The sequence below is a fragment of the Halyomorpha halys genome, unplaced genomic scaffold (genome assembly GCF_000696795.3).
Source record: "Halyomorpha halys isolate HHAL.00 unplaced genomic scaffold, Hhal_1.1 Scaffold26.1, whole genome shotgun sequence".
Taxonomy (NCBI): Eukaryota; Metazoa; Arthropoda; class Insecta; order Hemiptera; family Pentatomidae; genus Halyomorpha; species Halyomorpha halys.
In genome coordinates, this window is record NW_027115055.1 from 153,585 (window position 1) to 179,826 (window position 26,242).

The 26,242-nt window shown below is 29.2% G+C and overlaps 2 protein-coding genes across 5 annotated transcripts; one reads left to right on the forward strand and one right to left on the reverse strand.

Annotated features, from left to right (window-relative positions):
* The first annotated feature begins 1,335 nt into the window (after positions 1 to 1,335).
* LOC106683280 (INO80 complex subunit C) lies at positions 1,336 to 5,112 on the forward strand. Of its 2 annotated transcripts, none has more exons than XM_014424657.2 (5): positions 1,336 to 1,490; positions 1,546 to 1,667; positions 2,931 to 3,027; positions 3,991 to 4,058; positions 4,640 to 5,112. In XM_014424657.2, exons 2-5 carry the CDS (start codon positions 1,602 to 1,604, stop codon positions 4,769 to 4,771), a joined length of 363 nt encoding a protein of 120 aa, XP_014280143.1. In that variant the 5' UTR covers positions 1,336 to 1,490; positions 1,546 to 1,601; the 3' UTR covers positions 4,772 to 5,112. The 2 variants fall into 2 exon arrangements, with proteins under 2 accessions (XP_014280143.1, XP_014280137.1); XM_014424651.2 differs by having other exon boundaries at positions 1,557 to 1,667.
* On the reverse strand, positions 3,628 to 25,880 carry LOC106683261 (uncharacterized protein PF3D7_1120000). Of its 3 annotated transcripts, none has more exons than XM_014424640.3 (5): positions 25,690 to 25,880; positions 25,057 to 25,197; positions 18,389 to 18,779; positions 18,223 to 18,320; positions 3,628 to 4,026 (listed from the first exon to the last, which is right to left on the reverse strand). In XM_014424640.3, exons 2-5 carry the CDS (start codon positions 25,156 to 25,158, stop codon positions 4,018 to 4,020), a joined length of 600 nt encoding a protein of 199 aa, XP_014280126.1. In that variant the 5' UTR covers positions 25,159 to 25,197; positions 25,690 to 25,880; the 3' UTR covers positions 3,628 to 4,017. The 3 variants fall into 3 exon arrangements, with proteins under 3 accessions (XP_014280126.1, XP_014280112.1, XP_014280120.1); XM_014424626.2 differs by lacking the exon at positions 3,628 to 4,026 and adding an exon at positions 8,848 to 9,414; XM_014424634.2 differs by lacking the exons at positions 3,628 to 4,026; positions 25,690 to 25,880 and adding exons at positions 8,848 to 9,414; positions 25,507 to 25,668.
* Positions 25,881 to 26,242: the final 362 nt, after the last annotated feature.

Consider the following 26,242-nt stretch of genomic DNA (forward strand, 5'->3'; position numbering starts at 1 on the left):
TACGTTAATAGGAAATCAAACTTGTGTTGTTTTGGGATGCTTTATAAAGAAATCATTTACAACATTCTATTTTCATTTTATGGCTTTTTATTTAAAAGTTAGGGTCCTTGTTGATATTTTTCAATCAGTAAGGATTTAAGTTTTAAATTAATTATGAAAGCCAATGGTACTTTAGTTAAACAGTGCAAATAAACTATGTTTTTTTTTATTAAGTAATTAAAGCATTAATCATTAAATGCACAGCTTTGATACATACTTTGACCTTGTTACCAACAGCTGATATTTATGATTTAATTAAGGAAATGTTCTTACCGACAGTTACTTTTATAAATTTAAACAGAAATATTGCCATCTTACTTCTTGACCAATTAAATGAAGTTCGTTCATAATGATATCTACATAATGCATCCATTTTACATTTAATACTTTTCTTGGTTTAAAAGAGAAAGTTTCAAAATTTCTAAATATTCATAATATATTATAAATATATTTATGATTTATACAATAATTTATATCTGTGAAAATATCATTTTCAAATTTGATTATTTCCCCAACATATGAATGAACAGGAGAGTTAATTGGAACAAATTAAATATCAACTTTTTATAATTACTATAACAATTTTATGATTCTGACTAAGAAAATGAATTCTGGGTTGTGAGAAAATAGATTTGAAGAAAATATAAAATAGTTGAAGGAATATTTGGAAAAATAATTTTTTTTTTTTTGGAAATGAATATGCATTCCTAAGATTAGGAGAATGTGAAACAACCTTCTAGGTGTAACAAATGTCAAAAATATTAAAGAAAGATAACTTTGCCCAGATATTATCAATTATTTCATATCACACTCAGTTAATTTTTTAATCAGTTTCCAGCTCTAACTAAATTACATTCCAAAGCGGAATCAGAACTATTCCTTAATGATAGAATTATTGTATAAAATGGCTTTTTTTTTGTTGACAAAAAATAATGTTACGTCTCAATCCGAGTATAATAATTCAGAATATTTATTTAAAAACCGGGAAATAATGTTTAATCAAGCAGCATAATCATGTATCTCTCAATTCAAAATTCATTTGAATCAGTTTACCAATGAAAGTCGAAAAAGAAATAAGTTCTTTGGTCCCTGTATCGGGGCTGTTATGTTTTACATATTACCGAAAATGTTGATAAAATATAATTTATATGATTTATTTATTTAACTATTAATTTATTCTTGAGCCAGTAATATGAAATAAAAATGAGTTGATCAATAGTTTTATTAATATTCTCCTTTCTCTATGCCTTTTGTATCTTTTATGTTTTTTACCACCCATTTTAAAATGATAACAGCTAGTAAGGTTATATATATATGTGACTGTTGGTAATTATTGAAAACCTCTGGGTATTTTTCAAGCTTGTTAAAAAAAAAAAATTGTATATTCCTGAAAAATGAATATACCATTTTAAAACTGACGAAGTTATATCATGGTTAAAAAGAAGGCTCCAGTAAGTATCTTATGAATTTTTCCAGTTTTGTCCAATTAAAAATTGTTTATTCTAGTTGTGTTTTAGGTCTTTGTTGACTCAGATAATGCAGCCCTAGAAGAAGGTAGTCACATGCCGGAAAATACTGAAGACAATAAAGATGAAAGGAGGCCAGTTTTTAGGAATGCTACATTTCAGGTAAGTTAAATTGATTAGTTATTGTACCATTTAATTACTTAACCATATTATATGGTTTTAATGAGAGTTATATTTTACACATTCTATTTTGTGTATGAAGCTGTCACCCTGATGTGCTTACTGGTGTTTTTTATAGCATGTTTCCTCAGTAAAATCATTAACAAACAAAATTCATGATAACAGTACACAAAAGTCTTTCTACATGACTGTTGGGTGTGTACTCATATGCTATGTTCTATTGTGAGTTGTAACCTGTTATTAGAACTGTTTTAATGTGATCAGAGCTGTCAACTTCCACTCACTCTAAATAGGTACATTAAATCTCAAAGAACCCTTTTTAGAGGAGAGGAGAGATAAAAAAATAGGTTTGATTCACATTATGGTTTGAGGTTATAGACAAAAACAAACTTTGACCATTTTCTCATTGTGCACTAGTGTCTACACACCCACCCACTATGTTGAGTGATAGTTGTAAGTTAGTACTGAAGTCATCTTTATTGCGAATATTAGTGAAAAAAAAAACATGTTCTTAAGAAAAGCAAGGTTGATAATACATACTGAAAGTATTACATTTTAAAAAATAAGTATATGACACTTAGTGATGTTACTAAATGTGCCATTTTAGAATAGTGCGTGGGAATGGTTACTGTATTTATTACATAATTTCTGTGTATTTTTGTTTTGTACTAGTTTCAATGCATTATTCCATTATGGAGGGTGAGCCTGTACTTACTCATACTCAATATTTATAATTAAAGTCCTAACTTCAACTGAGGGGGATCCGTTTGAAGTTTTTGTATTTTTTAAGCAAGTAGAAGTTGACAGCTGTTAAATTAATGCAGTAATAATAATATTAGAAAGAGATAGTTAGGACTCCAGTCGATGTTTCAACCCACAATGTAGGACTTAATCACAACAGCCCTGATGACTGACCTACATAGTTGATAACTATTTTTTTTTCTTTTTTACCACATCCTGAACTTCTTCTTCAATTTCACATATGGTCTTCATCATACACCATCTTTAGATTAAAAAAAACAATAATAATAGTGTGTTTTAAATCCTCAAGAATACAAAATTGAGTGTAAATGATTACATGCCCATTGGGTATGTTATGTCGAAATGGCAAGGGAGTAATATTGATCTTGTTTTTTTCCTATATTCTAATGAATCTATACTTTTTTTTCTTTTTTTATATTTTAACATTTTATCACCATTTCTATTTATAAAATTTATATTTATAAGCTAATTTATTTTTTTAAGCATTCCACCACAGCTGGTAAGAAAAAAACCTGGAGGTCATTGAAACAAATATTAGCTCATGAAAAAAGTTTACCTTGGCCAAAAGACACCCCTTTATGTGAGTATTGATTTTTATTATATTTATATTTATTACTTTTTATATTTATCACTTGTTATCTTTATCGCTTTTCATATTTATTACTTTCATTTTAATGTATTTATTTCCTGGTAGGCATGTGTTTATACCTTATATCCGTATTTTTTTAAAATTCTGATTAAATTTTATCTATATGCGAAACCGTACTAACTTTTAACATATATTATTAATATTTTTAAAATTTATCATGTTAATAATTTTTTTTATTAGTTCAAGCGAAAAAAATATGTATTAGATTGAGAGAGAAAATATCTTTTGATCATTATATAAGGATAGTTGAAAAAAAAAATGATAATATGCGAAGGAAAGTGAATAAGAACAAATAAAACAAAAATGTTGATTTTGGAATATATATATTCTCTCTTACACAATATATGCTCTATGAACTGTTACTACTATTATACTTACTGAATATATACCCTAACAAAATCAAGAGAAAAATTCAATTAGAATGTATACACTTATATATATATATATATATATATTCTAGAATAGCACATTATATTGTGCTGCGAGGGAAGGCTATATTTCAATCCATATTGTTTCTTAGAAAATTTATTATTCATGAATTTTATTATTAATTTTAAAATTAAAACTATTACTTAAGCATCTTTGGTTTTCTGTTAACACATTGATCTAACTGGATTAGAAGGGACAGGGGTTGATTGATATAAAAGTAGAAGATTGTAGAGAAATGTTTTATTCTATTTTTATCTTGGTACTGATATAATTATATGTGTGTTTGTCATCTAAAACATTGATTGATTAAATAAATTAGTGTTTTTACTATTATATAGTATTACACATCCTTGTAGGTCGATCGATTTCAACTTGTAAGAAACTTGTAAATTCATTTTTTTTAAAAATATGACTCATCAATCCCGTTTGTTCAGACTCTTCTATTCCTGAATTATTTTTTTTTAGATTCAAATATCACTGCTCCACCATCATTTAAACCTCCTAAAAAGTATTCAGATATATCAGGATTAGAAGTGAGTAATATATTTCTTATAACAATAAGTATAAATATATTATAGCAGTAGTTTTTTTCTCTTGTATAGTAACCCTATGCAAGAGGTGTTTATTTAAAAATTGTTCATACTGCATGTTAAACCACTTACTATATGTATGTAATATGGATTTGATACTTATATATATGTTGATATAATGTTTTATTTTTAGTAATCACTATGCTATTCCATATTTTGTGCTTTTGTTGCACTGTACACAAATATCAAGATTTTTTCAGTTTTTGAATTATAAAAAACTGAAGCAAATGTAGATAAGTAACTAATCATTAGTTTAATTTTACATTTACTTGTTAATTCATTATAGGTATTTGAAAGGTTTATGAATATAATTTTATAAAAAATAATTAATTATTAATTGATATTCAAATATGAATATATAAGCACTATTCAAAAAAGTTTAGTAAGGAGATGTAATTGCTTTAATACCTTACTACCATGGTATGATAACTTAACTCAGTGTTTTTTTCCTTACTGTACCCTCAACCATCTTAATAAATAATTATTAATTTATTAAATATTTATTTTATTTTTTCTATTTCTAGGCCAAATATACAGATCCACAAACAAAGCTTTTCTACTCAAATACTGATGAATTCGCAACGGTTCGTACCCTTCCAAGTGATATTATAGCTGGGTACTTAACCCTTCGGGGTGCTAATAATCCTATTGGTTAAAAATATTTTTAATTTATAGTTATAGTACATGAAAAACATTCTAAAGTATCTGAGATAATTGGCTTTTTTATTGCATAAATTTCTGTAAAATGTTTTAAGAAATGAAAATTTTATGACTGGTATCTATGTAGAAAAAAAATTCTATTGTGATTATTGATTGAAGGAGTGCATTGTAAATTGGTTTGTAAAATTGGAATATATAATTCAGTTTCTTACTACATTATATTAACTAGCTAGTAATGATTTTGTTTTATTAATTTTAAGAGATCAACACAAATATTGGCAGAGTTTGTATTTATTAATGTTATATATTTTTTAATAAATAAATTTTATATTTTTTACTAATGTGTTTTATGTTGTAACCTAATTGTTGCATTAAAAAAATTTTTTTTTTGTTTTCATTGGTTGAATTTTTTGACTAGTTGGACAATGTTATCATATAAAAATTTCTCTGAGAAAATAAATATTTTATATAACTTTGTGTGTGAAAGCACATACAACTTTGAAGTACTCAATTCAAAAAGGTTCTCTCCTAAATTTCTTTCTTAAATTTATCTTAAAGTTTATCAAAGACTAGAAAAAACATCTTACCTTTGACCTATTTAACATATTTTCAGTTTTGGCATATCAGACGATAACTCTTATACACCAATACTGAAAATACTTTAATTTGGTTAATAGTAAGATGTTTTTTCTTATCCTGATAAGCTTGAAGAAATTAAGGATAGAATCTTAAACGGAGTTCTTCTTTAATTATTGCAATGAAATTACATGAAAAATTAATTCTCAGTGGAATAAAATGAAATGATTTGGAGAGAGAACTATTTATGATAGTTAATAAATATATTAACAATAGCTTATGTTAATGAAATCAATTGAGTCAAGTTAAATGATGCAACAATTCCGTAAAGAAAGTAGATACAATTCACAATAATATGAAAAGCCCCTATGTTGTTATTAGTGTACAAAAAGCACATACTCTAAGAATAGAACATGGTGTATAATTATAAGGACCACACCACGGATATTGTGCTCTAAGAATAGAGCATATTGTATAATTGTAAGGACTACATCAAGGAAATTGTTTTGTATGATACAAGACAGAATATGCTTAGTGTAAATGTAGAAATAAAAAATAATAGCCTTATTTAATTACTTAATAATAAAGGCTTAGTGAACCCAAAGATTTGATGCCGAAACAATCGCTGGCTACACTATCCAACCCATTAATGCCCACCCCAACCAAAATCTCAGTCTATGCAATCCTCCCACCTATGCTTCAGTTTACCCCTCAGACGAACAGTATAGACGGTCGGTTCAGTGTTTATTAATGTAATTAATTTCAAAATTCTTTCATACTTTGCATTTACAAATGATTGTTACAGGATGTTTAAAAATGATCCCCCACCAAAATTAATTTTATTACAGATCCATTATTTTTATTTCCTTTTCAAAGTATCACTTTACATCTAAAAGGACCACTACAAGAAATAATACATTAATGAACTATTTTTTATTATGGGCACAAAAATAGAGTATGACATAATGTTTTTTCCTGATTCATTCCTTAGAAGCATCTCTGCGGAATTTCTTAAACGAGGACTAATGATTTGTATGAAGCAAAATCACTTTATGCATATGCTGTTTGATAAAGTAAGAAAAATTTATTGGCTGTTCCAGAATTTATTCCTTCCATATCTAAGTATGCAAATCCTGTTTTATTTATTTGGATGACCTAGCAGGCATGTAGTGGTGCCACTACTGCCAAATGGTGCCTAATTTATGAACTTATTATTCTTCGTTTAAGCTTGTTCAGTAAGCAGTAACCTTGTCTTCAAAAAATAAAGTAAAAAAAACAAAACATTTAAGTAATAGTTTTCTAATTTAATATATTTTTACTAACTGTATGAGAGTGGTTAATTTTGATAACAACGGAACATTAAATGTTCCCTTTACTGCCTATCCGAGAGTAAAGGGATCATTTGAAGTTGTGCCATATAAGTAATTGTAGAATATTATAAAAAATAATGAAATAGTAAATTATTCAAAGTAATGCGATTATTTTTGGATTAGTCGTCATTTTATTTCATAAAAAATAGGTTCATATCTCATGAAACATAGTTAATAGAAAAGTAGAGTCCATTCACTATATAGCCTATATCTGAGGATTTAATATTGACATCTACCAATAATATTAAGGATTGTATTGTTTTGGCTGCTTTGAAAAAGGCTTCGTTTTGCACATTGGAATCGCTATATTTGAAAATAATCTTTAAAAAATAATATCTATTTCTGACTTATTTATTGAAGAAATTCATCACTCTCTCTTCCTAGAAACTTAATTTTGAATGACAGCTAAAACCAGCCTTAATTTCCTGGGTAATTAACTGTACCAGCTCTAGGAAACCAGTTTTATATAGTAGCCTGTAAATAGTATTCATTTTATTCATCTATTGATTTTGTAAATTTTCTTCTTTTGTTTACAAAATTGATTTAGCTTATTTTATTTTTATTGGAAGAAGATAGTTAACCGTATGAAGTAGATTGGAGGAAGATAGTCCGGGTGGCGGTCAATAAAGATATCAAAATAGTAACAAAAAAACTATTTATTGTTAACCAATGATTCAGTTGACAGCAGAACTTCATTCTTATCAGCCCTGCAAAGTGGGGTGAAACGTTGGTTAACAATAAATAGTTTTTTGTTACTATTTTGATACCTTTATTGACGCCACCCGGACTATCTTCCTCCAATTTAATTTATTTTTGTATAAAATTCCTTTTTATTTTACTTTTTCCATTATTTTATTCTGTCTTTTCTTTATTTTATGTGTATGTGTTCTATTGTTAGCTTAGCAAAATAAATGTTTATATCCGAGCCAGCTTGTTTTTTTTCTTTCTTTTAAAGCTTTCCTTCAAAAAGACTTCCTCCATTAAGGTGGCTTTAACAGAAGGGGAAAGGAAGATGGTGGACAAGAAGAGATCCAGGAAATCTCTTATACACCAGTTTAACTGATCTTTATTTCTGACTCAAACTTCAAAACCTTCAAATCTTCACAAATAAAAGTAAAATTTTTGTAGTTGTATCATCCCAACTTCAAAACTCAATTGTCTAAATTTAGCTAACTCTTCCAACCAATATTGTAACGTCTATCGATATTTTATATTTGTGAATCTACAGAAGAGAATTTCATTGTTTGTAATTTTACTCCTTTTCTTCCTATTACACGCTTTCTTAAGTGAGCTATTGTTTATGAATATATGTTTATCTAATTAGAGTATGTAAGTTTTAAACTTCAAATTCTCATTTTCGCGCATCTGTCATTCTCGTTACTGCAAGTGTCACGGTTAGGCGCCGACCTTAGATGGATTAACGAATGTTTCTGAAAGCTAACGAAAATGACCGATATCTAGACCATACTTTACAATTAAGAAAGAATTGCATTGATATGCCAATCAAAATAAGGATTGAATTTTTATGTTGATATTTTTGAACTGGGGTTATTTGACGTTATACACAAATATCATACAATGGTATTTTCTCTTTAGATTTCTTCATAATTTTAAATTATGGAATTACTTTAGTGAGTCTTGTGAACAATCTGTTCTAGTAAATAATTAATTGGAACAATTTCAATTATTTTAAAAACATTCTTAATAAAACTAATAAGATTCTTATTTTTTTAGGAAGGTAAAGATAATTTTTTTATTTTGTGAAAAATAAACATTTTCTTCAAAACCACCAAGATAACCCTATTTGTACATTAGCATTGTGATTAATTCCTCTAACTTAATTTTATTACAATTAAACCGTTAAATGCTCTTAAGCAGCTGTTTCCAACTCATAAGTGCTTAGAACCATATAATTAAAGTGACACTTTATATGGTAAGTATAAACTAGTCTTCTTAAAATAAAAATTATTATTAAAAAGATGAATTTATCAATCTCAATCTTGGATAATTTTTAAAATCATATTTCTATCTTACAATTGGTGGGATGAAACAGATAGATTTCATTGCAATTGGTATCATCTTGAATTATACATTATAGTTCTAAGTATTAACAATAATAAACAGAATAACTGTTAATAAATATATTTAAATAAAGGTCAAATTATAAATTAAAGAAACACGCTTTCTTGTTATTGATTAAATAAATTCTTGAAAAAATTTTTTGTATTTATCTTATCAATAATTAGTTAGAATAATAAAAATCTCTCTATGTATGGTTTGGAGGGGATCAGTTCTTCCGAATCCTGCTTCGAAAATCTTTTACTAGTCACTACATTGTACTGATACCAAGAATGTAGGCTAGGGTCACTAATATTTTTCCTGTAAAATCTTTTAACTTTCTCTGCTTCAGGCGTCTCGTGTATATCGTAGGGATATGTTTCGTTCGATACTTGCCCTGAATGACGATCAAATGCTTTTGTCAGCGATGCACGATCTTTAAAACATGACTTAAAGGTGTAGGCATTTGTATTATTAAATAACACATTATTTATAATCTTTTCTCTGTAGCAATTAGGGACTACTTCTTTGTCCCAAGATGTATCGATCACGGTTTCTTCTTCAAAAGTACTAGAAATGCTGTTTATTTCATCAAAATCTATCTCATTTTCAACTTTATATTGATTCAGCATTTCCTGTAAAATATATTTACTATCATTTTTTTGTTAACTTATTATTTATTTTCTTAACATTACTTTTTTAAATTTTATTCTAATCATTGATCTCTCAAGATTTGTAATATGTAACACTCTAGTAATTGCTGATGCTACATTTCAACTTAACACTTATGTATTTTAACTATAAAATAATTCTAATTGTAAAATACATGTTTCTTTTTTTCGCCTGTTTATGAACAAATTCTTACTTTTCCAACATTTTAATAATCATAAGAAATTTAAAGTTTTTTCCACCCCGGGCGCCACTTTTTTAGAATTTCACAATAAATAATATCTTGTAAAAATTTGAGCCATTTCATTTCATGACTTTTTTCTTTGTAAGCTGTATAATAAACGATAAGTATGATTGTTCTTGCCCAAAGGTTTTTTAGAAGTGCTGTACATTTTTGTCTTTTAAATTAAAATACTAGGGGGTGGTAAAATTTCCTCCACTTCGTGTGGCAGAAACCCACGCTACGCTACTGCAGCACTCTGAAGGTATTAATTCGATAATTAATTCCATAGTTAATTATTAATTCAATGATTAATTTCATAGTTAATTATTAATTCAGGGCACTCCTATTATTATGTTTATAAATGAAGTAGAGAGTCATTGTAAGAATTGTACATAAAGACAATATTATTTTAATAATTGAAGCGATAAAATGGGTAAACAAATTAATCATTAAAAAAGAAATTTACGAGAATAGCTAAAATTTGCTCAAAAAATCATAAAAGAAAATTTTATTTAACCATTCTGCCGACTAGTTTACAATTTTTTTTCGTACCATTGGTCATATTTATTTATTTTTAAGGGAAGCTGAATTTTTAGGACCAACTAAATTTATCACTATTAAAATTGTCTGTTGGAAACTCAGCAAAATAGTTAAATCAAGATGTGAAAAATCTGCTGTTATATCGTGGCCCTGTCGCTGTAAAGTTGTTAAAACACTGTCACCAATCCAAAAATTATTCAAAGTGCGGGGGATGGATCATTCTTATATTAAAATAAACAGATAAGAATAATACATCAAAAATGAAGTTTGTTAAAATTTTATTTTTAATTAGTAATGAATCCTAACACATTTTAAAATTTTAAATATAAAGCTATTCAAGGTAATTAGAAGCTCATCTAAAAAAAAGTTAGAATGAAGTTTCTAAAACACTGTTTTAACTCTAAAATGTATTTTAAATCACTGCATGAAAAAATCAGAATGTTTTTTTTGTAGAATTCTTTATGAATTAGATGAGTCTAAAACACAATGAAAATTAACTGAAAATTCAGCTAGTTAATTCCAAATCTGCAAATTGCGCTTCCCGAAATAAAGAAAAATTTGAGTTGTAACAGTGTGATTGCCGATATGATAATTTAAATTTAATCACTAAGAACAATAGTAGCAAAGGAAAAATTAATTAATAATAACAATAATTGTGTCATTATTAATAATAACGATAAGCTGTAAAAATAATTATATTAAAAGTATTTGTTGCAAGTTCTATATCAAGCTCGGAGTTATCACAACTATCACATCATGATTCAGGAGCCATATGAAACAAAGATACTCATTACAGTCCAAAAGGGATTCGAGAGGATTATAGTAAACCGAAAATTCACCAAGACTGAGTTGTTGAAATTTGACCAAATTCGTATTCATCTTGGACCAATATAAATAGACGAATATTTGTGTCCAATGTTTACTGCAATATTTGACATGTAAACACTCGGCAGTCATTTCCAATAATATTTCGGCCACATCACTCTTCCGCTACTGATTTTGGATCATGCTAGGTCAGGTGGGACACCAGGGTTATCATACTTTGATTGGCGGATAAAATACCACTTAAACAGCAATTCAAGTACTCTTGTTTACCAGATTTATATCGGCCCTTGGAACGGATTATAATTTTAAAATATTTAAACTTGTATAATGCTGATACAAAAAAAAAAAGTACAGCTAACATGGGTCATTAATGTTATTAAGTAAATATTTGGAAAGAATATACCCTGAATAAGATGAGGGTAGTGTTGTCCTTGAGGTACAATAATTACCGTTATGGTCTCTCCCAAGTGTTTTACAACTTTTCTAACAAAGTTGTAGAGGGGGGAGTGAGATAAATCAAGGAGACCTTCTATTTCACACATTTGTGCAGAATAATAGACCACACATTTCCTGAAATGTCGTTGAGATAACTCCTATGAAAGGGGGAGTATAGTTTCGATGAATAACATGAAACCCAGATCCTTTCAGACAGCGGCTGGAAGAAAATTAGTTTTGATTTCTCTCCTTTTCATTATATTATAAATTGAGAAAATCTGGTTGGGAAATATATTTTGATGAAGTATCATTATTAAATAATTAGCTTTATTACTTCATTAATATAGATGTTTGTAGAGAACGATTGTTGGTATCGGCAACGAATCTTTGGGTTTACTCAGGAATTAATATTATGAAAGATAGATATTTCTGGCTATTGATAATTTTCTATTCTAAAGCTATAAGAAATGTCTGACAATACGTGCTGTGTTTAAGAGAACTGACTGTTGAGCCCCTCGTATAACTTCAATAGATAATTTTAAACAATTCGTGCCTGCCACTGTTGATTTAGGTATCAGCACCAATGGTGGATATTATGACTGGAGTGGTGGTAACACTTTCCAAATGATATAATTCCTTCAATTCTATAGCCAGTTCCTGGTATTTCCTGAATTTTTTACCCAAAGTGGTGTTCATATAATTATCGTTAGGGCTCCTGAAATCGTTAAGTTCTGCTTATTTTGCTCTTTCATCTATAAGGAGGATATCTGACCTTATGTCGCGCAATATGGTGCGTGATAATTGATTCATCCAATAAGTGTAATCTTATCATCTTGTAAGTTGTGTTTCACCGCCAGGATCTGATTGCAAACTTTTGACCACATACATTGCTGTGCCTCTGGCGAAATTCGGTACCAGCTAACACTCCACATCCACCACTGATATTAGTTTGATTCCAGGGTACTGAACATAATCAACATTTATCCGGTGTTGTTGCGTCCTTTAGAACATGTCTTCTAAATTATCTGGTGGCAATAACCTGATCTAGAATGGCGATCAAAATCCCTTCTGTATCGGAGAATAATCTATGTTAATATAATAATAGTGTAATAATGATATGTTAATATTATAATAATATAACATTCTATGTTCCTTCTGGCGAATATATAGCATGAAGAGTGCATAGAAAGATCAAAGTGAAGCCGAAGGAAGTCAATAGGAAAATCTAGTATTGATCTCCAGCATGCGGCCTGATGATTTATTGTAAGGCAGAAAGAACCTAGCAAAGAAAAAAGAAGTATCATAAAGGAATATGGATAAAGATGTCTTACAACAGCTACATAGAAGTCCCTCATTGTAGTTAGATGACCTCCAAATGTCCTGTCGATTCCTTACACTAATGTTAGTCACACATTATTTTCGGTCTGCTCAATGACGGTATTAACAATAACGAAGCTCAGTAATTGTCTGCCTGGAGAAAAATTTCCAGTAATCTCTATTGCTCCATGAAGTGGTATAACCTCTTGAAAATTAAGTTCAAATGCTACTTTTGTACTTTGAAATTTTTTCAAAGATTTATTATAAGGTTATAACAGTTTTATGAGGTTAATAATTGAGATAAAATATCTTGATTGTTAGTTTTAAGAGGGGTTATGTTTATTTATTTTTTTTACTTAATGTCTTATATTGAAGTTTATCTACCTTTATTTAAAATTATTAGTTCATGCTTATAATAAATATAATGCATAATTAATGTTAAATTAACGTCTTGTATTAATTTTATTACCATTATAACATATATCGATTGTTAAACTTCCACTTTTATCCTTTCACTATACCATACACTGTCTTAATTTACCCTGTTCCATTATTAACTACATAGTTTTGTTTTTTACCGTACAATTGCGTACACTTTTGTTTCTGAGATCTCAATAACGTTTTTTTTTTTTTGACATTCTTTCGTGTATTTCGTGGAAATTGGCTTCGTTATTCTTTGTTTTAATATGATGATATAACTTTCAAAATGATATACTAATAATTTTCATAAATAATGAAAATCAGGACCAAATTCCTAAAATTAAGTTTGGTGATGTCGGTACACCTTGGTACTTAACTAATTTATTTTATTATAAATAACGAAAATACTATAAAAAGAAGGGGGTATTAATTGCCATAGTCATGAGAATTGCATTAGTATTAACATAGTGGATGATTTATGAAATTTCAAGTGCCATCAGCTAATGCGGTTTCCCCTTATGATTGCAGCAGCATCATAAAAAGTTACATAAAATATGCGATATTAAGGAATCTTAATTTTTACCTCTTAATCAATTCACAAGACATCATCTAAATCTATTAATAGGAAATTTAAGCTTAGAACTTACCTCGTTTAGAAAGAAAACTTAATAACCCTAAATACTCTCCCAAGTATCTAAAGTCCGTTCGACTTGTTGCTATTCCACGCTCATGCTTACAAATATTGATTTTTTTTTTTCACTTCTTAACACTTATCAATATTTGACCGAACGACAAAGTTTACAACTAAAGGTAGGTTAACCTTTCTAACATAAATAAATAAAAAGTCACCAGTTTGACCATTCGAAATCTAACTAATGTTATATTTTTCCTGGACACGTGCTATATTTGAGATTTATACCGAAAAAGGCCTGGGTTTATGTGCCTTCACCGAAGGAAACTCTCTTTCTTATTAAAAAAAATTCTGAATTTTTCTAAATTGGCATTTATCGATTTATTTTACTCCTAGTTCACCCTATTGAAAATTATAAAATATTAAAGCAGTGATTACTGAAAATATGAATTGTAAACTAGATTGTAGGATAAAAGAAAATATTATAATGTAACAGCAATCATAAGACCCTAATGACACTCGGTCTTGATATAGATTTAAAATGATCATTAAGACACTCTAGGAAGTTGAAGGCACTTCTGTAAGTTTTCAAAGTATTATGGTTGTACCTTCTAAAAAAGTTCTACGTTTTGGGATAAAATTGATGAACGTGAATGGTAACTTATCTGATATAATAGGTAACTTATCTGACTAGTTCGCTATGGAAAATGCGTTATTGGTTGGAAATCGATATGGAACCAAAGTCTATAACCACTGAACATTTCTCTAAAATGGAACTAACGGCAATAGGTCTTTTGTCCTTTATATGAATGTGTCTACCCACTTCCCACATTGTCTAGGATCAGTAGGTCATCTGTGGGATAACCACCTATTAGTCAGTAGTCATCTCCTTTTCAATCTGACAGCCCTGAGGAAGCCGTGTGAAGTGGGACGAAACGTTAAGAATAAATAGTTTTATTTTACTACTTTGAAAACTTTATTAACCGCCACTCGAACTATTTTCTTACAAAAAAAAAAAAAGATTCGATTAAAGGCACAAAACCAAATTTATTTCTTGATGTCTAAAATGTAAAATTTGATTTAAAATTTTCGATTCTAAAGCCAAAAATATTTTTTGATTTACTGCATGAATACAAATAATTTATACTATAAAAAAAATGCTGGTGAAATTAATCCTTGCTGGTTTCAGAAAAGGTGTTTTTATATTATTTACAATATTATCCCCGTACTATTTTTCAAAATGAGCTTTTCAGTTGACAAATTCCATTTTTAACAGTAATAATAATATTTATCGTTACAAAATTTTAATATTTTTTATTTCAAAAATATGAAAAAATACGAAGATATAACTGCTAAATTAAATAACCATTTATTTAATACTTAATTGTTATTGAACTTCAATGTTGAAAATTCTGAGATTGATTTTATAGAGATGGTCATCCTATTAACGAAAAGCGTAAAAAAAAGGTAAAGGGAAATAAAAAAAGTAATTATTTAAAAACTATATCGACATGGCAACGTATCAGGCTGGCATGCGCCCAGTAGTCAAAATCCTGTAAAAAACAGATCTTTTATTTACGCCGTTTTCGTCATTCCACACTACTTTCTTCAACGTTATATGTTAAATATTATTTTTCCTAAATTTTGCAGCTTTCCAACGATATATAATACGTCTATATCACTACTCTTATTTTCGTAAATGTGTTTTCAACCTGTAAACAAATATTTTTCTTCTTTTCTCCTTAAGTTAATTACTTCCTTAGTCTATATTTACCCGTTTATTACTACTAATTAAAATGTGAATTGTTGCTTATTTTAAATTAACAAAACAATAAGTACTTAAGAAGAAAGTCAAGAAAATTGGGTACAATTCATGTACACTGTATGAAGTGAACAATCATTAGTAATCATTGAAATCGTAATTAGTAAAAAAAAAAATACTATAATTGGAGCTCCCTGGGAACGTTTCTCTTGAACAACTCGAAAATGCCCAGCAAGGGTACACTGAGATTAAGGATTTATTGTTTTAAATAATACTTGAGTTGTATGTAAAGTATATTGTTCTTGGCTTCCTACCTTCTTCTTCTTTCTCTTCCTCCTTAGTGCCTTTCAGCGTGGAGGAGCCTCTAACACTTGGTCCACGGCAAGCATCTTCATCTGAGCCAGCGTTTTTCCTCTTTCTAGACCTACTCGTTGGATATGCTCCATGTAGCTCCTTCTAGGTCTCCCTCGTGGTCTCCAACCTAGCCTCCATTCATTTTCTTGGCACTCTGTCTTCCCCCATTTTACAGACGTGTCCATACTATCGGGGCCGTCGGTGTTCAATCGCTGATATTACTGAGAGGATCTGAAGTTCTTCTCTTGTTCTTTCATTCCTTATCCTATCTCTCCTAGTTTTGCCCAATATTCTTCGCAACAATCGCATTTCAGCAGCCGTAATCCTGCTCATGTGCTTGTCTTGGGTCACCCAACTTTCACTGCCATATAATAGTGTTGGAAGATATATTGCTTTAAAGATATGGAGCTAGATTTCCTTACCTTACCTCCCTCTTTCCCACAATAGTATTGCATATCTGGTAGTAAATACTATTTGCTTTGTTTATCCTATTGGACACTTCTTGGTCTATTTTGCCAGATTTATTGAAAATTGTTCCAAGGTAGGTATAGAAATCCAATGTTTCCAATACTTCATCATTACTATTTGTACATGATGGATACCCACGTCCGCTTCATCTCTGGCAACATTCATAACCTTGCTCTTACGGCTGTTAATACTCATTCCTTTGCGGGCGAGTTCCTCTTGCCATTCAATAATGGCTTGTTGCAATTTTTCCTTAGTGTCTGTCACCTGCGATATTGTCTGCATATAGAAACGACTGTATTTGTACCGTGCTCATGTTCCACATACCGACTACAGTTCTCCTTCTGCATATTTTGTAGATTTCATCCACAAAATGACTTCCTACCTTCTTAGTCTTAAGAACCTGTCGCCCGGAACAGGTGTATCAAAATTCGATCCTGATGTTTATTGTTCATAGGTATTTTAATAGAAAAACATAATTAGGTAATCTTTTTTTTTTTTAATATTTTCCTGTAGGTTGATGAATAATGAAATTTTGTAAAAAAGATGAGGTTTTAGATAATAATATAGAATTTCACAAGAACTGATAATTTACGAATTCAACTTCCTTCTCAGTTAGTGTTGAAGAAAGCTATAGTTTTGCAGCACAGTTCTAGAGAAAAAAATCAACTTATCTTTAAAATAATACGTCCTGGGAGTGACAGTTGGCAAAAATACTCCAATGACCAAGACTCTTGTAACAGGAACAAATATAAACTGACAGACATGAGGCAGGCACATAGCATTTGGTGGCCACTTTGATGCAGAATTACTCCAACACTTTGAATGAGATGAAATCCCTTTTCTATGATCTTTGGAGGGGTTAAACAATATTTTTTTGTCGTGGTTAAGAAATAGGTTAAGAGTTCACAGTGCTCTGCAATGTACTGAGAGGATTCGATTTGTAAGTTGAATCATTTAAAAACAAAAGCTTATTTTAGGTCTGTAAACTGTCACATTAAGGGCCCAGAAAGAACCCCACTAGTAAACCTAGAGAGTGAGGAACTTTCTAACCGGCTCAATCGTATGCCTCAAAACATGTTTTACAGCCTTAATTTTTTTTTTTTTACTAGTAGAGTTGTTTTATTTTTCCACACTTCTGTGGTTTGAACAGTACCGTAATTTTAAAATCACCCTTGTACTCGGAAATTGGGTATTTTTATTGGAAATTTGAATAGTTTGTGAAAGAGCTAAAATTCCAGTCGACTATAAATAACTTAATTCTACGACTTGTTTATTATTAAGTTACTATTTTGGTACTTAAAGCTATAGAACTACGAGCTGTACAATTCGTACAATTCGTACAAAGCTCAAGGGGTTTAAATTTTTGCACTTACAAATCTGGATTTTTAGAGCTACTGTAGAACTCACTGATATGAGATTTCATTTATTTATTGTGATAAATGTTTCTTTGAGCCTTTAGTTAGTTTGTAGTTAATTAGTTAAATGTCGTTTATTAGGATGCCAATTATGACTTGCTGGCTAATCTTATTGATGATGCTCATTACGATATTTAGATATAATCCAGTTTTCCAGAATGCTAATTAAAAACCTTCTCTTGTATTTCAGTTAGCACACGCGCATTCTTGCTTCTAGACAATATGAATATTCCATTAAAATGGGTCGTATTCTACATTTTCCAGTAAATTATTTGAGTATTTAAATAAATTTCGTTGAATGACAGTATTTAAGAGAACTATAATACTATTATATTATAAATAAATTATTTAGGTGGTATTAAATATACATGAGCCATTTTTCACCGTTATTTTTTTCGCCGTTTCTTCCCGTTCTCCAAATCTTTCTTTTTGTTCCTTCAAAGTTTCGTCCTCGATCTCCTTAATATCGATCTCAGTAGGATCTAAAAACAGATTAGTTAAAAAAAATTTTTTTTTTAGTTATTGCTAGTTATAAATGATTTTCACGTACTAGCTTCTTCATTGGGACATGTAATGTCCGTTTCTACACTTGATTTGCAATTTTCGTTTGACTGTTCATCAGTACAGTTATTTTCATATTGCTCACTTTCCATTGGTACCTCCATGGTATCTCTCACCTCTTCACAGTTCACAGGTTTTTGACTCTCTTTACAGTCATTAATTTCATTACTTCCTATACTTAACTTTTCAATGAGCATATCTATTTGCTCCAATTTTACCTCGCAAGGTTCAATTTTGACATTATTGATGATTTGTGTTGTCGATTGATCAACTGCAGAAAGGTCTCCCTCAACGCTATAATACGAATTTCTTTTTTTTATTCTTAAACTTCTTCTAGGAGTTAGGCCAGAATAGATTTTAGTACTACTTTTAACCTTTACCTAAAACGGGAAAAATTTCTGAAGGGAAATAATTGTATAGGCATACAGTTGAGGCAATCTTAAGGATTAAATTTTCTCTAGAGATTAAAAGATTTTCGTTAAATTTAATTAATATTATTTCATAAAATTAATATATGAATTAGATGGAAGTTATCAAAGACAAATTATTCCTCTATTATCATATTAAAAAAGAAGCTCTGAATAATGTTCACTAAGCATTTCTATAAGAAGGATAAGTATGTTTACAAATGTACCTGCCTATTAGGTTCTGGATGAAACTGATGTGTCATGTAGTTCCAAGAAACACTATCTATGACAGTATGGCCACTGATAGCACAAGAGCCCAAGAGGAGAAAAAAGTCAGTTATTTCACTCCAATTTTTGATTACTTTAATGAAAACTATGTATAATTACTAGTCAAAACTGACGAATCTGCCAAGTACAGGTAGAGGGAATAAAAAATGCTGCCTTTTTCAAAACGTTAAAAATAATTAATTTTTCATTTGGACCTCTATTTCTTTAAAACTACCAATAAAACTAGAAAATCTAAGAGAAAATCATTTAAAATAGAGTAAATCTGATAAACTGTAACCCCTAATAGAGCTATTTACGTTCAACATTTCTTCAGATATAGCTTTTTAAATAGCAATATTTCATAAAAATGTTGTGCAGAAGGTACTGAATGATTAGTAGTTAGTGAATTTATTTTGAAAAATCTATATCTCAAAAACCATTTGACGTATAGATGCCTATTAGCACTCTAATTAACCTTAGTTGAACGTACCATAAAGTAGTTTATGACCTTTACCTTCGTAGGAATAACATTTTCATGATATTTCCTAAAATAAATTGATTTATAGTTGTTCGGATAATAAGTTTGAGTTTTGAAAAACTTTATTTCAGAAAACATAGGACCTACAGATGTCTGTCAGCATCCAAATTAAAGATAATTAAATTTACTATAATATAGTTTATAACGTTTATCTTTGTAGGCGTAGCAGTTTTTATTATATTTGACAAAATATATTCACAAAATGTTTATTTCTAGTTGTTCGTATAAAATGTTTGATTTTTGATAAAAATATATCTCTAGATCCATAAGACGCACATATGTCTGCCAGCACTCAAAATAAAGGAAATTTAACTTACCATATAGTAGTTTATTACACTTATCTTCGTAGGGGTAGTAGTTTTTATGATATTTGCATATGAATATAAATTTGGCAAATGAAAATTTGTCTGAACCTAAAATAAATCAATTTATTTTAGCAAATATCATGAAAATTACTACTCTACCGACGACAAAGGTCATAAACCACTTCATAGCCCATTAAACTAGCTTTAGTTTGAGTGCTAGCAGACAGACGTCTGCACGTCAAATGGAGGTATAGATTTTTTAAAATAAACTCACTAACTACTGATCATTCAGTACGTTCTATACAACATATTTATGAAATATAGCTTTTTAAAAAGCTATATCTGAAGAAATATTGAACGTAAATAGCTCTATTAGGGGTTACAGTTTATCAGATTTACTGTACTTTAAATGATGTTCTCTTAACTTTTCTAGTTTTATTGGTAGTTTTAAAGAAATAGAGGTCCGAATGAAAAATTAATTATTTTTAACGTTTTGAAAAAGGCAGCATTTTTTATTCCCTCTACCTGTACTTGGCAGATTCATCAATTTTAACTAGTAATCATACACAGTTTCCATTAAAGTAATCGAAAATAGGGGTGAAATAACTGACTTTTTTCTCCTCTTGGGTTCTTGTATATCCATTGCATCTCAAAAGATCGGACCCATTATAGTTTTAGTTGTATTTCTTGTCAAAAATGCTATGTCATCTATTGTCGATCCTAATTGTTTCCAATAATTACGTGTCGAAAAATCCTTGATTAATTTGTGAGAAATAGTATTTAACCTTAGGAGTGCATTCTGAGGTCCCCACGAATCACATAGAGAGAGAAATACTTTATTTATCTATGCTGCCTAAATACATCAGGTTGCTATCTCACACAGCATACTTATCAATCCGTAATCGGACATATATAAATTACACATACATGGTATAATAAAAAAAAAAGATATAATAAACAATTTTTCCCCCTACAGTTTCCTTTTACATTCAATTTCGGTCTGTACAACAAATACAAATGTTTCAATTCATTCCTATTTTTCCTTCTCATTTTTGCTCCTCCAATTTCACCCTTTCACAATATTTTAATTCACCCGATCAACAAATTCGCTCTCCGGAATTCACCCTCCTAGATCCTCTTCAGTGACCCGCTAAAAAAATCAATATTAGACGGTAATGTGAGATCAGACCATCATAAAAAAAATTTTGAATTAAAAAAAAAAAATGGTGTGGTAATATTGGCACATTGTAAATAAAGTTGGTAGTCTTGCTGACATAAGATAAGTCAAGATGATTTTTAACAAAGCCTTAGTGAAACTAATGCCATTCTATGGTTCAGAAACGTAGTGTCTGACAGCAAAAGGTGCAAATCAAGTCTCAAAGTTTTTTTAGGGAATACTTGTGAGGCGAATATATGGCAGCGGTAATGAAGAAGATGTATGTATCAAAACAGAGAGAACTATACTCAGCGGCTGTTAATTTGAAATTTAAGATATTTATGAACCAGCATAACTAACTATGGTTAACAAATAATAATATTTAACAGAATTTGCAAATAAAATCATATGTATCATTAGACCACCAATTGAAGGATCTCCTGTCAGAAATGTAGGAAGGAATTTTTTATTTACCAATTGTGTTGTGTTTGTTCAAGGCCCGTTAATGTTGAGAATTTTTTTTTCTTCTCATTAGTAGCTGATAAATATTTTCTGTTCAATTTTTAGTGGACATTTTTATTTGACCGCATAACTCGGAAAAAACTAGTAAGTCTAGACTGTCGTTTTCTCACCCTATGTTCCTTCCTTCCACTTAAAGAATACAGATCTGTTCGAAGTAGTGATGCATGTTTTTTGAATTACAGACCACGTCTTTCAAGAGATGGAATTTCCTCGAGTAAATAAAATAATAACACTGTCTGAATGGAACTAATTTTTTTTCTATATTATCAATTTTAAAACAATTTTGATCCTTTTTTTGCTCAACTTTTATTCTTTTCTCCAACGTTTCGGCCCTCAGGCCATTCTCAAGGATACCACCTTCAATATTGATGTCATTTCTTTTTTAAATCTTAAAATTGCAGGCTAATTGCCCTTGTGACATATAAATTTTTTTTTAAAATTTATATCTTAGATTTAAAACTTTTTTACAAAACACTTTCCTTCCTTCACTTATATTTACAACTTAAAAACAGAACCTACCTTCAATGTCACAAGGGCAATTAGCCTTCAATTTTAAGATTTAAAAAAAGAAATGACATCAATATTGAAGGTGGTATCCTTGAGAATGGCTTGAGGGCCGAAACGTTGGAGAAATTTTAAAGAATAAAAGTTGAGAGGAATAAAAAGGATCAAAATTGTTTTAAATTGATAATTAACTAAACCACTCTCAAACAAGCATATGTAAAAAATAATTAATCAATTTTTTTTTCTTTAATGTGAAAGCAATTGTATTTTGGTTCAAATAGTGTATCTCGACATCACAGCGAATATTTTATTTCAAACTTTATTTTGAAGAAATTTGGTGCAACAATAAAATTAAAGATTTTTTAAAAACTACATTAAGTATATACGGGATATTTTGAGGAGTTGAAAATTTAATTTTCGATTTTTTAAATCCTTTAGAAATGAACAATTTTTCAAACTATTTAGCACCACGATATTCGAAATACATGCCTAAAATCTTTCCGATCATTGTCATACTAAGAACTAACTTGACGGATTAGACTTAACGAACCTCTGCGTTATCAAGTAAGTTGGTTTGGTTTAAATATTAAAAAAGTACTACGTGAAAAATATTTTGGTTATGTAATCGGCAGACTTTCAAGTGCATGTGCTCATTCAATTTCAAATGTGTTTATGATTTACACGGCTCAATTTTTTGTGTTTTTGAAAATAGTTTAATTCGTAATACATTGGAAATAGGCCATCACACTTTATTTATTTTTTTACTATCCTGTCAATTCTGGAATACGGAGTGGTTTTCATAACCCATTCTAACCAGGGTGGGAAAGTCGAGTTTTCATTTTATGGGGCCGCCTCGAGTCGATAATTACCGATCGTTTAGAGTCAACTACAAAACAGACCTACTAAATAGCATATTGAAATGGGATCCTTATGATGGTAATATCCAAAAATTCATACCGGATTAATTATTGAACAACTGACCCGAGTAAAATTAATAGATACTTGGGTTTTATCGGGATATTACTTCAGAAAAATTTGAAACTGTGTTACCAAATGTTACATCGGAAATTAGTAGGAGAGATGTTGGGAATAAAATAAATAAATCCGATTTTATTTATAAAGGTCAGTCTGAGCGATCTCATATTGTACAAATTACAGGCAGTTCTGATATTATTATATATATTTCTTAATTACTTTAAAGAAGTATTTTGATGAAGATGGGTAATGAGAAAAAGTAAATGCGCAAATCAGTGATTCATCATATTAATACAATGAAATTCCGTTTTATTCATTTTTTTACTCACACAATAAAAATAGCTCTTTTAATAAAGGGAACTAATTTATATACGCTACTTTATGGTGCATTTAACGCGCTTCGAATTGAGCTCAAATAGAATCCTTCACGTTCAATATTTTCCGAGATATTTTTTTTCAAAGAAGATTATTAACGCATTATCACATTATTTGGCGCAATATGAGTAATATTAGATATGTTTATTCGTACAGCACAACTTATTAACATTTTTGCAGGATTTTGGCATTTTCCAACATACTTTAAAAATGAGTTATTTTTAGGGGAAATGAGAATTATCTCAGGAACTATTTAACGTATAGATGTCTATTAGGAATTAATTTAAGACTGGTTAAATACACTACAAAGAAATTTATAATAATCATCTCTGTTAGAGTAGTAATTTCCATGATATTTACTAAAATAAATTCATACAGTGTTAATTTCTCGTTGTTAACTAAAAATACTGAAGTAAGAAAAATTGTATTTAGGAAAATATTGAACGCAAAGAGTTCTATCAGGGCTCAATTCAAAACTAGTTAAATACAATATAAAGTAGTTCAAAATGATCATTTTCTTAAGAATAGTATTTTTCATGATACTTGTCGAAATACGTTCACAAGATGGTTATTTCTCTTTTTTTGGAGAAAATAATATTGGTTTTAGAAAAACAGTATCTCAGAAAATATTGAACGTAAAGAACTCCACACGGGCTCAACTTGAAACTCATTGAGTGAACTATAATGTATTTTCTGATAACATAAAAAATATTTTGAAAAATCTATTTTTACTATTAAAAACTATTTTTACTATTTGTTATACGCTTATAATAATATAATAAGATGATTATTTAGTAACCTTTTGTACTTAGTCCATAAATTTACTGTGGTTAATATAAACAGCATTCAAAAACGAGTTGTGATGATCAAAATTGAAACCACTCCAAAGCTTATGTAAAAAACATTTATGGATCCTTATATCAGGGGCCCTTAAATTTTGAGGCATTTAAAGTTAATTTTCTATGACTATATACACACAGAATTATTCCACATCAACATATGTACTATTTAATGTTATACTCATGTTTGAAAACTGAGCTCTTTACAGGTTATTACATAATATTTTAAAATTTTCTGTTTATTGAAAAACTTGCAGTTTACTATATTTCCATTCAAACACTATAATATATATAAATATATTCTATATTTCCATTTAGATACTGTTTAAGTAACAACGCCTAAAATCTCAGACTTTTTACGACCAAAAAGTGATCCGAAAGTCTTTATTTAGATATATATTTTTTATTGTATTTTTTTTTTTTAAAACGTGTAGAATATGGATAACAGATTTTTTATAAGTGAAAATTGATGTGAATTTAATTATTACCTAAGTTTTAGAAAATAAATGAATACTCGCAAATATGTGCAACTAACTTTTTACATCTATAACATTTAAGAAATTATTTTTGTACATCTGTTAAAAAAACAAAAATTTGGTAAGTGTTAATTTTTTGTCAAACTGATAGGTTTATTTCTCGATTTACCTTAAGGAATAGGCTATCTCATCTTTCAAAAGAATTGAGGAATTAACGATTAGATCTGATGTTTACGTATTAATTAGACATTTTTATAGCTCTAATAAATAATCATAAAATAATGAGTTCATACCTTTCGTTTCCTTGGCAACTTATTTTTTTTAACTGACTGCTTTGCGTTTTCGTTAATCCCTCCACTCCTCGATTGAAGGCGAAGACTTCTCCTGATTCCCATTTTAGTACGAGATATGTTGTATTTACGAATCCTTAATGTCTTTGAAAGTTATTGAAATTAAATTATGATAAATTCACTGAATAACAATATATAAGAATTACTCAAAAAAAAAAAAATGTATATGAGCTCATCAGAATGAATGTAGCACAAGACTAGTCCAATATGGAATCTATTGAAATATATCTTGTTATTTCTGTAACCAATTAAAAAATAATATAGATTTAAAATGTGATTTTTTGTTGTTATGTTTTAACAATGAATGCATAGTTTATTGTTTATATCAACAATTTTCCAAATATCTATCATATTAAGAATGTGTTATTAATAGCTAAATTTGACAAATCTCACCAGTAAATTAAAATATTTGGCTTCATAGTCACATTACGGGCTTTTATTCAGTAAACCACAATAAAAGGTTGTGAAACTGAGCTTTTATGACATAATTTTGTACTAACACAACATTTCTTCCAATTAACTCATATAATGATTAATGATGACATTTTTGTGGATAACAAATTAAGGAATATTTACCTCGATATACGTTCAGTAGGTAAATATGAAATATAGTTTTCACTTATCGTACATTTACATGTGGTTCATTACTACAACTACCTTATTACCCTCACTTACGATAAGTTATCACATGTTCAAAACTGTCGTAAGTGATCATACATTGAGTACGGAATCGTTTACGGTCGACGAGCATCAGTCTTGTGCTATTTATCAGAAAAAGAGAAACATTTTTTTTCGGACAATAAATATTATTAATGTAGATTTTATTAATATTTTTTTCATATGTAATTATTATTGCTCATGTATACGATCGGTACCCTCCTTCTAACCTAAAATGTTTGCCCCATGGACGAAAGCCTTAAATACGCGTCGTACCGAAATCAGACATTTTTATTACATTGACAACTTTAAATGCCTTGTTAGTTTTATGTCATACAACTCTACAAGTGTTTCCAAGCAATCACTATACAGGACGAAAGATAAGGTATAAAATTTAGTAACATTTTGAATGTATCGCACCCCGACACCAATAAACAAAATTTAAACTATTTGCGAAATACTATATTCATTC